At 37.7% G+C, this 14,594-nt stretch overlaps 1 protein-coding gene across 1 annotated transcript in view; it reads left to right on the forward strand.

Moving 5' to 3' along the window:
- Positions 1–14,594, forward strand: part of LOC123021704 (WD repeat-containing protein 17-like) — a 48,563-nt gene that overhangs the window by 7,336 nt on the left and 26,633 nt on the right. The window contains exons 4-10 of the mRNA XM_044426723.1: positions 1,063–1,293; positions 4,926–5,177; positions 5,862–5,984; positions 7,894–8,081; positions 9,684–9,852; positions 10,860–10,951; positions 11,888–11,970. Coding sequence (XP_044282658.1) covers positions 1,063–1,293; positions 4,926–5,177; positions 5,862–5,984; positions 7,894–8,081; positions 9,684–9,852; positions 10,860–10,951; positions 11,888–11,970 — 1,138 coding nt within the window. The remainder of the gene's footprint in view (positions 1–1,062; positions 1,294–4,925; positions 5,178–5,861; positions 5,985–7,893; positions 8,082–9,683; positions 9,853–10,859; positions 10,952–11,887; positions 11,971–14,594) is intronic.

Raw genomic sequence — 14,594 nt, forward strand, 5'->3', positions numbered from 1 at the left:
CTATGTCTTACATGATTGTGGCAGTAAAATATAGTACTTTTATCAATGAATTCTTTCATAGCATTTGGTTTACACTTCAAGACACTGGATATTTGAAGATTAGCTGTGGTAGTAGAATCTTACAAGGCTCATCAAATTTTATCTTGCTCAGAAACTTCTTAGAATATCTCTCAGGAGTCATAGCAACATTTATATAACTGGCACAGTGATTTTTTTTTAAGAATGTGCAAATGTCTTGTGTTCAAAATGGTTTTCATATTTTGGTTGAGAAGAGAGCTGATCCATGTATGCATTCCTTTGCCAATGCGAATCTTCTCACCGCCTGAATGAGTGGTCAGTCTGCAGATCCAAAATTTTAGTTGGTTTTCTTAATGTAGAAATCCACTACTCTATAAGTAATACCAGTCTGAAAATAGTGATCAAGATACAGTATATAGATAAATACAGTAGTTATATTTTTAGTATAAAATGGGAAGGTGGAAGATCACTGTGGTGAAGAGAGGTGGCTCTACTAGACCATGGCCATGAATTAGAGTATAAAATGCACAAGTTGATTAGATGTCCTTTGGACAAGACAAATGAACATGTATTTAAAGGCAGACTTATTACCAATTCCAGTGTAACACTTTTTAAGCTGAAGTATGTTTTGGAATAGTTGCTATGGATAAATAGTTTATGTTAAATTGGAACTTTTCCGTCTTGTTCAAGCAAATACCAGGTCTTTCTTGCAAATGTTATGCACCTTTTCCATTACAATCTAATGACTTTTTTATGTGTTTCTCCAGTAAAATTATTCTTTTGGAGGAGAAAAATTTAATAGAGTCAACACATTATGTTTTTAATGTTAAGACTGAGTAGTGCACTGGGGGAAGAACATTAATTAAGACTGACATGCTATACATAATTCAGAAGTAAGTCCCATGGGATTCAGTGAAATTTCCTTCTGTTAAGTGTGTATAGGATTGTAGCCTAACCTGCCCTTTTGATTAATTTCAGTATTGCACTACTGGAGATAATATCTGCATGTTTTTTCAAAATTTTTGATTTGTGTTTATGTTTCAGGTATTCCTGCATCTCTTAGTTGGTGCTGGAATGCAGGTGATGCGGTTGCATTTGTTTCCCACAGAGGTCCACTGTATATTTGGACAATTTCAGGACTGGACAGTGGAGTAACTGTCCATAAGGAAGCTTATAATTTTTTGTCAGACATTTGTCTCTTTCGATGGCATCCCAAGAAGAAGGGAAAAGTAGTGTTTGGACACATAGATGGAAGTCTTTCTATTTTTCAGCCAGGTAAGAATATATGTTGGAGACAGACAACTCTTGCATTGGGTGAGAAGTACTGTTATTTTGAGATTTTTTCCCCCATTTGTACTCCTTTTTAATGGATTATACATGGGAGGGAGGGGAAATCTTAACCTTGTGGAGCATAAAGTTAGTTTTAAATTAAGGCAGCAGGGTTCAGTAATACAGCTTCTACATAAACATGTTTCAGAAATACAGTGTGCTCATACTAAGAAAGGCCTGACCAATACAGATGTAATCATTTGTTGGAGGTTTCAATGATTAAAGATGATGCCAGTCACTTTTTACAGTCACTTGATACATTAATTTACCACACTGAAGAAAGGGTGGGCACTGAAGTATGAGATGTGCCAAGAACATTTTTCTGATCACAAGAATATGGATTTAGACAACCAGTAAAATATGGTTTTTGGAGGGCTGTTTGAAGAAAAGGGAGATTGTCATTGCTTCTGTTGTGCATGCATCTGTAGAAAACTATAGACGTTGACATACAGCATCTCCAGATTTGCTTAGATGAATAAAGAAACTGACGGACATATTCATATTACTATAATTGCATTGCTTTAATGGTAGTTTAAATTTTGCTAAGAATGGGTACTTGTAATTCATTTTTATTTTCTTCAATTTTGACAATTCAGAAATGTGCTTGTTAGCATATAAATTTAATCTATAATTGAAAGCACTAAAGTGAAAATTGTTATTCATTGTTTTATTCAGACTTCCTTTTTCCAGCCATGTATTCCACCTTGGATTAATTTTAAAAAGATCCAAGTGATACTCTGATTCCCTATTGAATCAATTCTATCAGAGCAAGTTCTGATGTGATATTTTGTTTGAAGTTACAAATGTAAAGCTACTCCCCCTCCCCCATGCACTGGAATTAGAAACTACATGCTAAAATTAACTGAACCAATTAGTTCTTGTTCAGTATAAATATAGCAGCATTTATAGCTCCATATGATCCATGGAGCTAGGTTTTTTATAATTTTGGAATCAAAGCGTACTGATAATTTTCTAGTGACAAAGTTATGAAACAATCGATCCATCCACTAGACTGAGAAAACACACCCTGCTTTCCATAGGCTTGGTGGTACATCATATGGAAGATTGACCTGAGTGATCCAGGTGTTAAAGTTTGCCAAAAATCTTTCTGAATTGTCTTTCGGTGTACAAGACACTTACAGCCTAGTATAAGTGGAAATTGCATTAATAATAATGACCATATAAGTTTCTGTCGCAAAAAGCATTCAGTTACCCCTATCCAGAGCTCTGGATGATTTCTCAAGTTCCCATGAAGCATTTGCTTAAGCAGGCAGTCCGGTTCACGTTATTGGAGAGACAGTATAATGAGGATGAAATGATGAATATGAAGGCGGCCACTTCAAACTTTGACGTGAATAGGGCACTGTGTGGCTGAGGTTCATCATCTGACCACTATACTCTCCTCATATGCAGCAAATCACTATGTTGGCGGCTGCATTGGCACTGTAAGTTGTTTAACGTTGGAGCTGAAAAAATCAAGTAAAAATGTGCCAAGTAGAAAATTCATATGTCATATGTAAGAAGCTGATGCAGAATTGCATTTGTTGATAATGGAACCTAATCTGAACTCTTAATCTTTAGTAAGACACTAATAGAAAATTATAGTGAATGTTCTTCCTTCCCATGATTCTAAGACTAAAATGTTATTTTACCCTGCTGAAAAGAACTGAGCACCTTCAGTACTATAATTTAAAGCTGAGTCATTGAGTAACTTCCACAATGTATCAGTATCTTTAATTACTTATATTTTGTTTTCTCCAATGAGTTCTCTTTATTTTCCACTAATTAGTTCTTTATCATGACTAGCAACACAGTGGGGGCATCCAACAAGAAAGGAGAGTGTTGATGTCAGAAATATGTGGATTTTATTTATGTGAATTTTTAAAGTTATATATTAACTTTATCATGGAGGTCCAAATCATTTTGGCAGCCTGATTCCGTGCATGTTTAACTTGCAATAAATCTCACTGAGTTTCATGGAACTTGCTTCAAAGTTAATTAATGTACATGGAATTGCAATTTTATGCATGTGTGATCTTTAATAATACAGGGATTAATTTTGATTTCAAAGCAAGCATGTTTCTTGCATGTATTGCTCCTGTGACATGTTCTTTCGGGTTAGTGCTAGAAAATCACCTTTAATTATCAGGAACAATAGAAGGTTCCTGGAAATTGCATTGGCTCACACCTTGTCTGGTCATTAAAAAAAATGAGTAAGTTGCTAGGAAGCTGTAGTCCAGGGAGGGGAAACTGAAGCTTCCAAAAGTCCCTGAAGTGTATTGTCAGCTCCTGCAAACATGTCCAGTGATGGAAATTGTGGTTCTACAAAATCAGGAAGTCTCCCAAGTTCTGCATCCCTACTCCAGTATGTATAATGGATTCCCTCTAGAGGCAAGGTACTATTTCAGGCTGTCAGTGCCTTGCACATTGTAGTATGGGGTTGGATGTTTCTGCTATAGATCAGGGCTTTCACATGGGTTTGGTCAGTTTCTCATGGAGGCAAGGCAGAAGAAGATTAGCACTATAGAGAGTTCCAAAAAGGGGATTGAAACTGGACAGGGTCTGTTTGTTGCTTCAGCAAGGGGAGGAGCAAGAGTGATGTTTAAATAAGTATGTGCTTGTGTTTAGGCTGGTGGGGCTCAATCTTCATACTGACTGAGATGTCATTTAAAAAGGCCTGTCCTGTTTCAGCAATCGCAGGCTATGACAACATGGGAGTAGCTATGGCATGCTGGTGTCCTTACATCCTGAGTCTGAAGATAGTGATGTGATGCTGTCTGGATGCAGGGACTCTGTTTGCTATTTTTCTGGAAAACTCGCTCTGTGCATTGCCTTTCCATAGCAGAGCCCTCACAAAGAATCATTAACTCTGGAGTATCTTTGGAGGATCCTCTTGAGGATGAGGATCTGAAGGCCAGGTTTATGACAGTATTTTTTTCATAGCATCCCTAATGAACAGCTGCCATATCCCAGGACAATAGATTTGCCCTGATAAACTATCAAGGCAGATCAGGTATCAGTTTTATAATTTTACCTACATCTTGTTTTAGTTTAGGAGAACAGTACTTTCATAGTCACAGTTTTATAGAATCAGTTTTGCTAAGTGGTTGCCGAGAGTTTTCCTCCTACAATAACTGCCAGTGTTCAGTGTGACAGGGTATAGGCTTGACACATTTATAACTTGTGGAGATAGGACTTGGAGGGCAAACTGATTTAAGAATTATTTTTAAAACTGATATTCATATTTTTATTTATTTACTTCTGCTTATATCTTATTCAACATTAACAAAAAAATGCCAGGGTGAGAAACAACCAGCAACAATACTAAAAACAGCCAGCACTAAACAGCCAATACTAAAAACCATATTAAAAACAATACTAAAATACTAAGAAATTACCCCATCCCTGAAAAATAAATCAACAGATAATCATCAGAGAAAACACATTTTCAACAATAAATCTGTCCTGGAGACTAACCACTCACAAATGCCTCTGTATTATATACTTATTTGAATGTAAATTTATTTTGCAATACTAACTTATGTCAATATGTAAGTTATATATTTTTACTTTTCAAGGTTCAAAAAGTCAGAAACATGTTCTAAGACCAGAATCACTTGAAGGGACAGATGAGGAAGATCCTGTCACTGCTCTGGAATGGGACCCTCTGTCAACAGATTATCTTCTGGTTGCAAATTTGCACAATGGAATCCGTCTTGTTGATTCAGAGTCTCTCTCTTGTATCACAGTCTTTCATTTTCCTAGTGCAGCAGCATCTGTTCAGTGCTTAGCTTGGGTTCCTAGTGCTCCTGGAATGTTTATCACAGGAGGTAAAAAAAGATCTTAACACACTGCTTTATTAGATAGTGAGATACATGATAAAGAGAGCACAATTTAGGGAACAAATAATGCCAATTTGATTACTGTGTAGTATGTTCAGTATGTAAGCAGCAAGAACAAGGACAGACTAAATATTTTAAGAGGGGCAGAAAAGATTTCCTAGAACTATCACTGCTCTCAAACTGTATGCACATTTCTCTGTCTTGAGGCAGATTCTATGTGGAAGGTTCAGTTTGAATGGGGAAGGAGAAGTTCGCTTAGGTATGATTAGCAGCATGTGTAAACATGGTTGGTTGTTCAAAATTTACATGAATATATCTCTCCTAACACCTGATGGTTCACCGGATGCATAAGAGAAATTGATGGGAATACAAATTCACCAAATCAATATTTGATTTTTTGGTGTGTGTTTCAAAATTCTAGCTGTGAAATCAAACTTGCTAGGCAAAGCTCATATATGCCTTTGCCTGTAATACTTCACAAAACAGGGCATTTTTCTTGGTCTATTTCTACTTATTTTTGCTCGATAGTTTGCTTTTGTGCTTATCTTTGTCTTGTATAACAACAACATGTCCTAACTAGCTAAGTAGGCTGCCATTGTTAGTTTCTTGAATTGGTGGTCTATCTTTATTTTGATATTCAAAAAAGAAATGGATTTTTTCTTTTTAATACAGATTCTCAAGTTGGTGTGTTGCGTGTTTGGAATGTATCACGAACAACACCAATAGATAATTTTAAACTGAAGAAAACAGGTTTTCATGGTTTTCATGTTCTTTGCTCTCCTCCTAAAAAAAAAAGTAAGTATATACTTTTAATTTTGTTATTATTTCCTGTCTAGAAAAAATATGTGCTGAATCAGTGAACCTAATTCTGGGTTTGCTCTTTTAAACTGTTAGTACTTAAATATAATCAGGATCTTTTAAAAGCTGCATTTCTTTTAAAACACCAAATTGTTTCCTGAAAGGTTGTTTGTTTTCTACATAAAAAGCATTCCTTCTTGGAATCATGGGAAAACATTTTTAGTTCTCATTTTAGTGAAAAATGCATCCAACTTAAGAAGATGGTACATCTTTACATGCAGATAAATGATGCCTTACAAACAGTTTTAAAAGGTCATTGGTCCTTGAGTGATGCATTCTATCCATTTTCCTCCATCTGTAATTTTTTCACCACTTTGCAATCTGTTTTGCATGCCCTTTTGCTTGCCTGCACAACACTGTTTCACAAGCTAGGAATATGGCAGTATTTCCTGTCCGTTCAAAGCTACGTAGCACATGGAAGCAGTGCCCTGTTCTTCACATCTGCAAGAGGAGCTGTCCTGCCTTCTTGTTGCTCCTAAACTGAAACTACTGGGCGAAGCCATATGAATCCTTTCTTGGACTTATAAAACTGCATTAGGGCAGCTGAAGACCACAGTACAAGTGTCATAAATTGTAAAAATGTGTGTTGGGCCATGTTTTTTGTTACCTAGATAGCAGCTAAGAGGAAGCCTGAGGAGCCTTAAACAGTTGAGGTGGGAATGGGTTCCTTTCTTTGTCATGGTTGTCTCTCAGAAACATCTATTTGCATTTCAAAAGAAGTCTGACAGGCAAATTTGTTTACTGTTCTAGAATACTAACTCAGCTTATTGCTGGCATGTTGAAGTCTACTAATGAATCTTTCCCTCCTAATTATTCCCACTGGCCATTTCTTGCATCATTTCGTACCACCTTGGATTTTGTCAACATTACTCTGTAATCAACCTTTGTTTCCAAAGCCTTGATTGATATCTGAATCAGTTTTAAATATATAGTACTGACATGAGATAACTCGTTAGTAGTAGATACAGTGACATTTTAAGAAAAATCAAACAGTATGTAGTCTACAGTATTAGACTGCATAGATTTTACAGAAGCTGGCTATACTGGCAATGTGCAGCACAATTTTTCATTGCACCCGCTGCAGAGGATGCTACTAATGGAAAAGAGAATTAATTACTTCTGGTCTGTCAGAATCACATAGCATATGTCACCAAATTGGACTTGGGGCTTATGAAAATGTGGTAATAAACTGTTCTAACTTAACTGGTTTGCTGGTATAATATAGTGGGTTCAGTGCATGAACTAGAACTGAAATAGTTCAGCTATGAACATAGTAAATTGTTTTAAGAAAGGAGTGATTGTTTTAGGCTTGGTGTCCCTGTCTGAGAAGGAGAGAATACCACCACCACCAAAGGATGGGTGTAAGGATTAATAGGAAATGTAGAAAGTGCTTTGACTACTTGGAGAAGTATATAAATACCAATCCCTCTTGTCACAAAGTTCTTGTAAGTGTTATCACCATGCCTATGACTGCATGCAATCAGTTAAAGGGAAACATGTTTTAATGCAGTGCACACATCCAAACCTGCAGGAGTTGTGCTCACATACTCTGTTTTTGAAAGCAAACCTTAAATAACTTAAGAGTTTAAGTACCAAGTAAGGGCGCCTATAGTAAGTAAGGGTCCCTTCCTCCTTGGTGACTATCATTACTTACCCACTGTTTGTTAAAACATGAGGAATTATTAAAATAAAACCAATCAAAAACTCTGAAAATATATGTTCTTATATAAAACCTTTTAAACTACCAGTGGCTCTTTAACTACAAGTGGACAATGCTGGGTTTTTTTAAAAAAAACTAAGGTACAACATAGACAGTATACTAATATCTTTTATCTTTTTAATTCAGCATTTTGTTCACAGTCTCCTTCTAAAAATCATCACTTGTCATCTACAAGTGAGGCTGCTCCACCTCCAACTCTAACCCAAAACCAGGCATTTTCTCTTCCTCCTGGGCATGCTGTCTGCTGTTTTATGGATGGAGGAGTGGGACTTTATGACATGGGGGCCAAGAAGTGGGATTTTCTTAGGGATCTGGTATGCCTACTTTCACTTCTAATCTTTTGACTAAGGTTCAGTTCACATATTTGTAATTTTCAAGTGATAACTCCTGATTATCCCTGTGAATCTATAGAAAAGTATATGATCTGGGCCTTCAACAGATATAGCTTCTAATGGTAGTATATATGATCAAGGCAGCACTTCTTACAGCTTATCTGTTTTGTTCATTATATAGGGCATGTGTTAAGTTCTCCATTTGCATTCATCCCTTAAGTTGGAAGGAGAGCATGAAATGAGAGGATTTTTAAAAGTTATGAAACAGCCCTAACAATTAACAGTCCAGTAAAGATAACAAAATGCATGCAAATTTTGAAATTTGCCCCCATTGACAAGATGGCCTTATTAAAGGGTGGACAGGGGTGCTGCATGTCAGTAGCCTGTGGGATACTCAGAGTCCATATCTAATTCTTGAAACCTATTTCCAGTGCATGGAAGAGTCCATGCTGCGGACAAAACAGGAAGCACCCATGGAAAGTGCAAAATGCTCTCAGTCATGGCACCCTGATGCCAGTAATAGCCAATATGTAGAAATAAATAATGAACGGGGAGTGGTGCTGCATAATAACCTTTTGGTCACACCGAATCATACAGCCTTATCTCAGGGAGAAGGGCCTCTTCAACATGGTCCCCAGCCTTCTTATACCTGTCAACACATTTGGGAATTTGTGAAACTGCTGTGGGAGCCACCATAAAATGTGGAGCTTTTTTGCCTACGGCCACCAGCATCCTTTGGTTCTCTACTTCATGTATGTCACTTCCTTCAACTGGTATCTGTTACTAGCTCTAGGATGCAGGAGAGAGTGGGAACATTGAACCTAGGCACATGTCAAGGCAGAGCAGGGATTAAGCAAGTAAGCATATGCAAATTTCAAGGCAGATAAGTGAGGCGGATTAGTAAAAAGTATGCACGTTTTATAGAGCAGCAGTTAAAATGATGAGAAAATTTAATGCCAGAGTAGTAAAACTGAGGGGTAAATGCAAAAGATAAGGCAGTAGTTTTGTGCAAGTGTGTTCAGGACACTTTCCACTGTCCCTTCAAGTTTTTTATGACAAAAAAGTCATCCCAATGTACAAGGTGCAGAGCAGGGATGAGGAAGAATGGAACAATCAAGAGGAGTGGCAAGGGTTTTTCCCTGTTCCTGATGACTGAATTTTTAGCCATTTGTGAGAAGTCATGATAAAATAGCCTTGGCACATTTAGTTCTTAAAAACAACTTACCATGCAAACTAGGTCATGGACTCTCTGCCCTTGTACCCTCCTCTCTGTTAGAAAGGTTGAGCATAAATCAAAGGCATAATAAAATATGCTGTGTTGGTTTTAGGTGCGTGAAGTTTGCTTTAATTGCTCCTAGTTTCAACTGATTTTTCTTCTTGCATGTTAATTATATGTGAAATTTTGTTTGTGACGTGCCTTGAAATGCTCTTTAGAGGGTGAACAGCAGTCTAGAAAATTTTAAAGTACATTTTTGTTCTTTTAAGTAAAGAAAACTTTCGTATAAATATCCGCAGATTTTTTTTACCATCAGCTAATTAAAAGGCTAAAAGGAGGTTTTATAATGGAACTTACCTCTGTTCTAGGGTCATGTTGAAACCATTTTTGATTGCAAATTCAAACCTGATAATCCTGACCTTCTAGCTACAGCATCATTTGATGGAACAATAAAAGTGTGGGATATAAATACTCTAACAGCTGTCTATACTTCTCCTGGTAATGAGGGAGTAATATATTCCCTTTCATGGGCTCCGGGTAAGGATATTTTACTTCATTTTCCATATAGTAGAGAGAATTCTTGCCTTCACATTGTTATGATTTTCTAACAGATAGTCCTGTTAACTATTTGATGCATCATCATCATCATCCTGGTTTTATGTTACAGAAGTCTTTCTTTTGCTTGATTGTGAAAGGTAATGTGTTTTCCTTGCTGCAAGAAGTGGCAGGAAAACTTTTCAAAAGTGTGATGTGTAGGCTTGCAGGAATGGGGAAAAGAAGTGAAATATAATACTTTGATCCAAAATGAATATGTGGTACCAGTTGATTTGTTTTTATAGTATTACTTCTAATTTTGAAAGAGTGGGGAAAGTGCTTGCTGAAATCTAGGAAGCCCAAAGACATCTTTCCAGACAGAGAGAATAGGTATACAAATGACAAATGCAGTCAGTGTAATAAGTATAAGTAATGTACATTAGAACAAAAGGTCCCAGTTTCAATATAAGTTGATGGGATCTGAGCTAACAATGACTGAGTAAGAAACAGATCAGGGGATATGGTTGAATAGCTTCATGAAAATATTGATGCATTGTGTAGCTGCTGTGAGTAAGGCAAATTCTATGTTAGGAATAGCTAGGAAAGGTATTGAAAATAAAGCTGCCAATATCATGCTCTCCTTATACAGATTTATGGTGCAACCACACTTAGAACACTGTGTACAGTTCTGTCACCTAACCTAAAAAATGGTGTTATAGTCTTTGAAAAAGTGCTGAAAAAGGCAAGTAAAATGATCAAGGGCCTGGAATATATGACATCTGGAATTGTTTAGCTATAAAAATAAGCAGAGCTTTGAGGAGGCTTTTTCTGAAAGTGTATGAAAGGTTTCAAGTAGGGAGAGCGAAAGCACCCATCAAGACTAGCCTTTGAATTTAGGAAAGTCTGCTTTAAATATATTGCCTCTTTTGAATGTTTGGAATAAGAAAGCAAGGATAAATGTGTATAACATTCCTTTGCATCCGTTTATTCAATGAACTATTTTTCTGAAGGAGACTTGAACTGCATAGCTGGTGCAACTTCCAGAAATGGTGCTTTCATCTGGGATGTCCCACGGGGCAAAATGATAACCCGTTTTAATGAGGTAAGATAAGCATAAGTTCTTATAAAATGAGGCTATAACTTCCACTAAAGCCCGTGCTAAGAAATGTTCTGCCAGTTATCAACTTGCAGCCTATTTCTGTTAATTTTAAAAGATAGCTGCAAAGCCTCAGCTAAAACCTGTTAACTGTTAGTAAGCATTTTCCCCACTTTTGCAGTTTTTGGAGTAACCCTGTGAAAGTGGATAAAATTATGCACCAATGAATTTAATAAATGGAGTTGAAACAACTTCCTCTTGATAAATGAATATGTAGTGAAAAAAATTACCCCTCACACATACATGCATGCCTCATCCTGGAGAACATTTCAGTCCCCATAAAAATAAACATTAATAAAAATGGAGCTTTGCTGTTGCTCTCTATGGGGACTTCATTATAATATTTCATTGAAAAGAAGAGATCTACAAACAATGTCCTTCAGTGCCAAAAATAAAAAGTTCCAGAGATGTTCAAATGTGTTTTGATCTATTATTTTCTTCAGTTGTCTGGTGTTTTCAAAGGCTTATGAGAAAAAATAAGTACAGAGGCTTATACACACATGTGCATGCCCATGCACGCACACATGTGTACTCACACTTTACAAGCCTCTTCAATTGTATTTGGTTATTACTCTTATGTCATTATCTAAGCTTTGTGGTAAACCATCATGCTACTTGAAGTAGCGATAGAATATTGGAATGCATTCACTTTCTGGTTTTTCTGATTTCTTGCCTGTCACATTCTATATATTATGTGACATAGAGACTGCATCCTATCATTACATATTGTGAGAGGGTGTGTGTGTGTGTGTGTGTGCACTAAACTCCAAGACTAGTAGAAAATATGAATTAATTCTGCTATGAAAGGGTGGGGGTATCTTATAGACCAAAGAAAAAGGGGTGAATTATTTCTTATTGATAGGTATTTTACATTTTTTGAAGCATGGGAAGAATGGAATCTTCTGTATTGCATGGAGTCATAAAGATTCGAAGAGGATAGCAACTTGCAGTGGTGATGGATTCTGGTGAGTGTTATTTAGAAGGCATCTGCGCTGTTACACATAATCCAATGAAGTAATACTTTATCAAAATGTTTACCTGGAAGAATATGCATTGTTAAGACATATTGACATGGAGTAGCATGCTCCAGGGACAGGACTTGCTCATTTTTCTACAAAAATACTTTATGACACTTTAATACCTAATGCTGGATTGCATTTCTCAGCATAAAGCTACAGAATGGTTGATGTTATTCTTGTGACATGAATGTGCCTTTCCATAAAAAACCAGAGAATGCTTCAGTAGTGGTAGTATGTATGCAATGCGAAAAAGTGATAGGCTTCAGCTTCCCAGCACTTGCCTATTTTTATGTGTACCAAAATGTGAAATCATAACATCTATGAGTTTCAAGAAGAACTGATATTAGCATTGAAGCAAGAAAAGTTCTCCAACCTCATATCAAATCTTAAAACAAATTGGTCTTAATAAACTGTCAGCTATCTAAAGTTACCTTACATAGTGATTCTAATCATTATCCCTTCCTTCATTATGGAGAAGCTTATAGACGAGTGATGGTGAACCTTTTAGAGACCAAGTGTCCAAACTGCAACCCAAAACCCACTTATTTATCGCGAAGTGCCAACACTGCAATAAAACCTTTAAACTGAGGGTTTAGTTTAGAAAAAACAACTTGCCGCCAGTCCAAGCAAATATATATATGTCCCGAGTAGTGCACTGACTGGCCATGCGAAAGCTTGGACGAGTCGCGGCTAATGACGTGTGGCATCTGAGGTCATTGCCTGGCACTGCTGCTTCATTGCGAGCATGCACATGGCCCCTATGTGCGCTGTAATCCGATGCTCGGATGCTGCAACGACTTGGCTCACATGCCAACAGAGAGGGCTTGTGTACCCGCTGTGGCATGTGTGCCATAGGTACGCTACCACTGGCCTAACCTTACCGTGGTACACTTCCCAAGACCTAATATAGGGGTAAAGTTCCATTGAAAATAATGTGATTTTGAAAAAACCTTCCTTGAGCAGCTTTTTCTGCACTGCTCATCATTTCTGCCCATTCTAAGCACATTCCAACCATCAAAATCGTGCCTGGACACCTCATTTTTCCTACCCTAACCCTACCCAGGTGCACACCCCTAACCCTTATATGGACTAAATTTCCTTTAAAAAGAGGACGAGTTTGAAAAAGCCTTCCTTGAGCAGCTTTTTTACGCTGCTCATAATTTCTGCCCATTCTAAACACATTCCAACCATCAAAATCATGCCAGGTCACCCTATTTTTCTAACCCTAATCCAGAGTTGGTGAACCTTTTAGAGACTGCGTGCCCAAACTGCATCCCAAAACCCACTTATTTATCGCAAAGTGCCAACACTGCAAGAAAACCTTTAAACTGAGGGTTTAGTTTAGAAAAAACAACTTGCCGCCAGTCCAAGCAAATATATATATGTCCCGAGTAGTGCACTGACTGGCCATGCGAAAGCTTGGACGAGTCACGGCTAATGATGTGCGGCTTGTGACCTCATTGCCTGGCACCGCTACTTCATTCCGAGCATGTGCATGGCCCCTATGTGCGCTGTAATCCGATGCTCGGATGCTGGGGCGACTTGGCTCACGTGCTGACAGGGCTCTGATAAAGTCTTTCTTAAGTAGCTTTTTCTGTGCTGCTCATCATTTCTGCCTATTCTGAACACATTCCAACCATCAAAATCGTGCCTGGACACCTCATTTTTCCAACCCTAACCTTACTCCAGTGCACTCCCCTAACCTTAATATAGGCTAAATTTCCATTAAAAAGAGGGCGATTTTTAAAAAGTCTTCCTTGAGTAGCTCTTTCTCTGCACTGTTCATCATTTCTGCCCATTCTAAACACATTCCAACCATCTAAATCATGCCAGGTCACCTTGTTTTTCCGAACCTAACCCAGAGTTTGTGAACCTTTTAGATACCAATTTTCCAAACTGCCACCGAAAACCCACTTATTTACCGCAAAGTGCCAACACTGCAATAAAACCTGAAAACTGAGGTTGTAGTTTTGAAAAAACAACTCGCAGCCAGTCCAAGCAAATACATACATGTCCTCGGAAGTGCACTGACCTGCTATGTGAAAGCTCGGACGAGTCACGGCTACTGAGTCGCGCCTTGTGACATCATTACCTGGCACCGCTACTCCTTTCTGAACATGCACACGACCACTATGTACGCTGTTATCCGATGCTCGGCTCCTGAGGCGATGCTGGCGTGACTTTGCTCACATGCTCTGTGTGCCCGCTGTGGCCCGTTTGCCATAGGTTAGCCACCACTGTTAAAGACTTTATGCAGTCTCTTGTTTGTGCTTCCAGGGTACTGCATAAGGGAATGCTACATATTGCAGGAATTTTGAGCGTATGGCAACCTCCTTGGTAGCTTATGAATATAAAATTGCAATTTTTTGAGGAAATTGAAAAGAGTTTTCCAAATGTGCAATATTACTTAAATTATTAGCTGTCCAAATCACTGTATTTCTTTATAAGGGAACTGTTTAAATATTTTTAAATTCTGTAGAAAGAAACATCCACTGCTAGCAATCCTCACCCTATCATTCCTATGCTTTGTACTGATTAAATTTGTAGGGAGGGTTTAGCAACTTGTGGCC

The sequence above is a fragment of the Varanus komodoensis genome, unplaced genomic scaffold, assembly GCF_004798865.1.
Source record: "Varanus komodoensis strain SLA01 unplaced genomic scaffold, ASM479886v1 scaffold174, whole genome shotgun sequence".
Classification (NCBI taxonomy): Eukaryota; Metazoa; Chordata; class Lepidosauria; order Squamata; family Varanidae; genus Varanus; species Varanus komodoensis.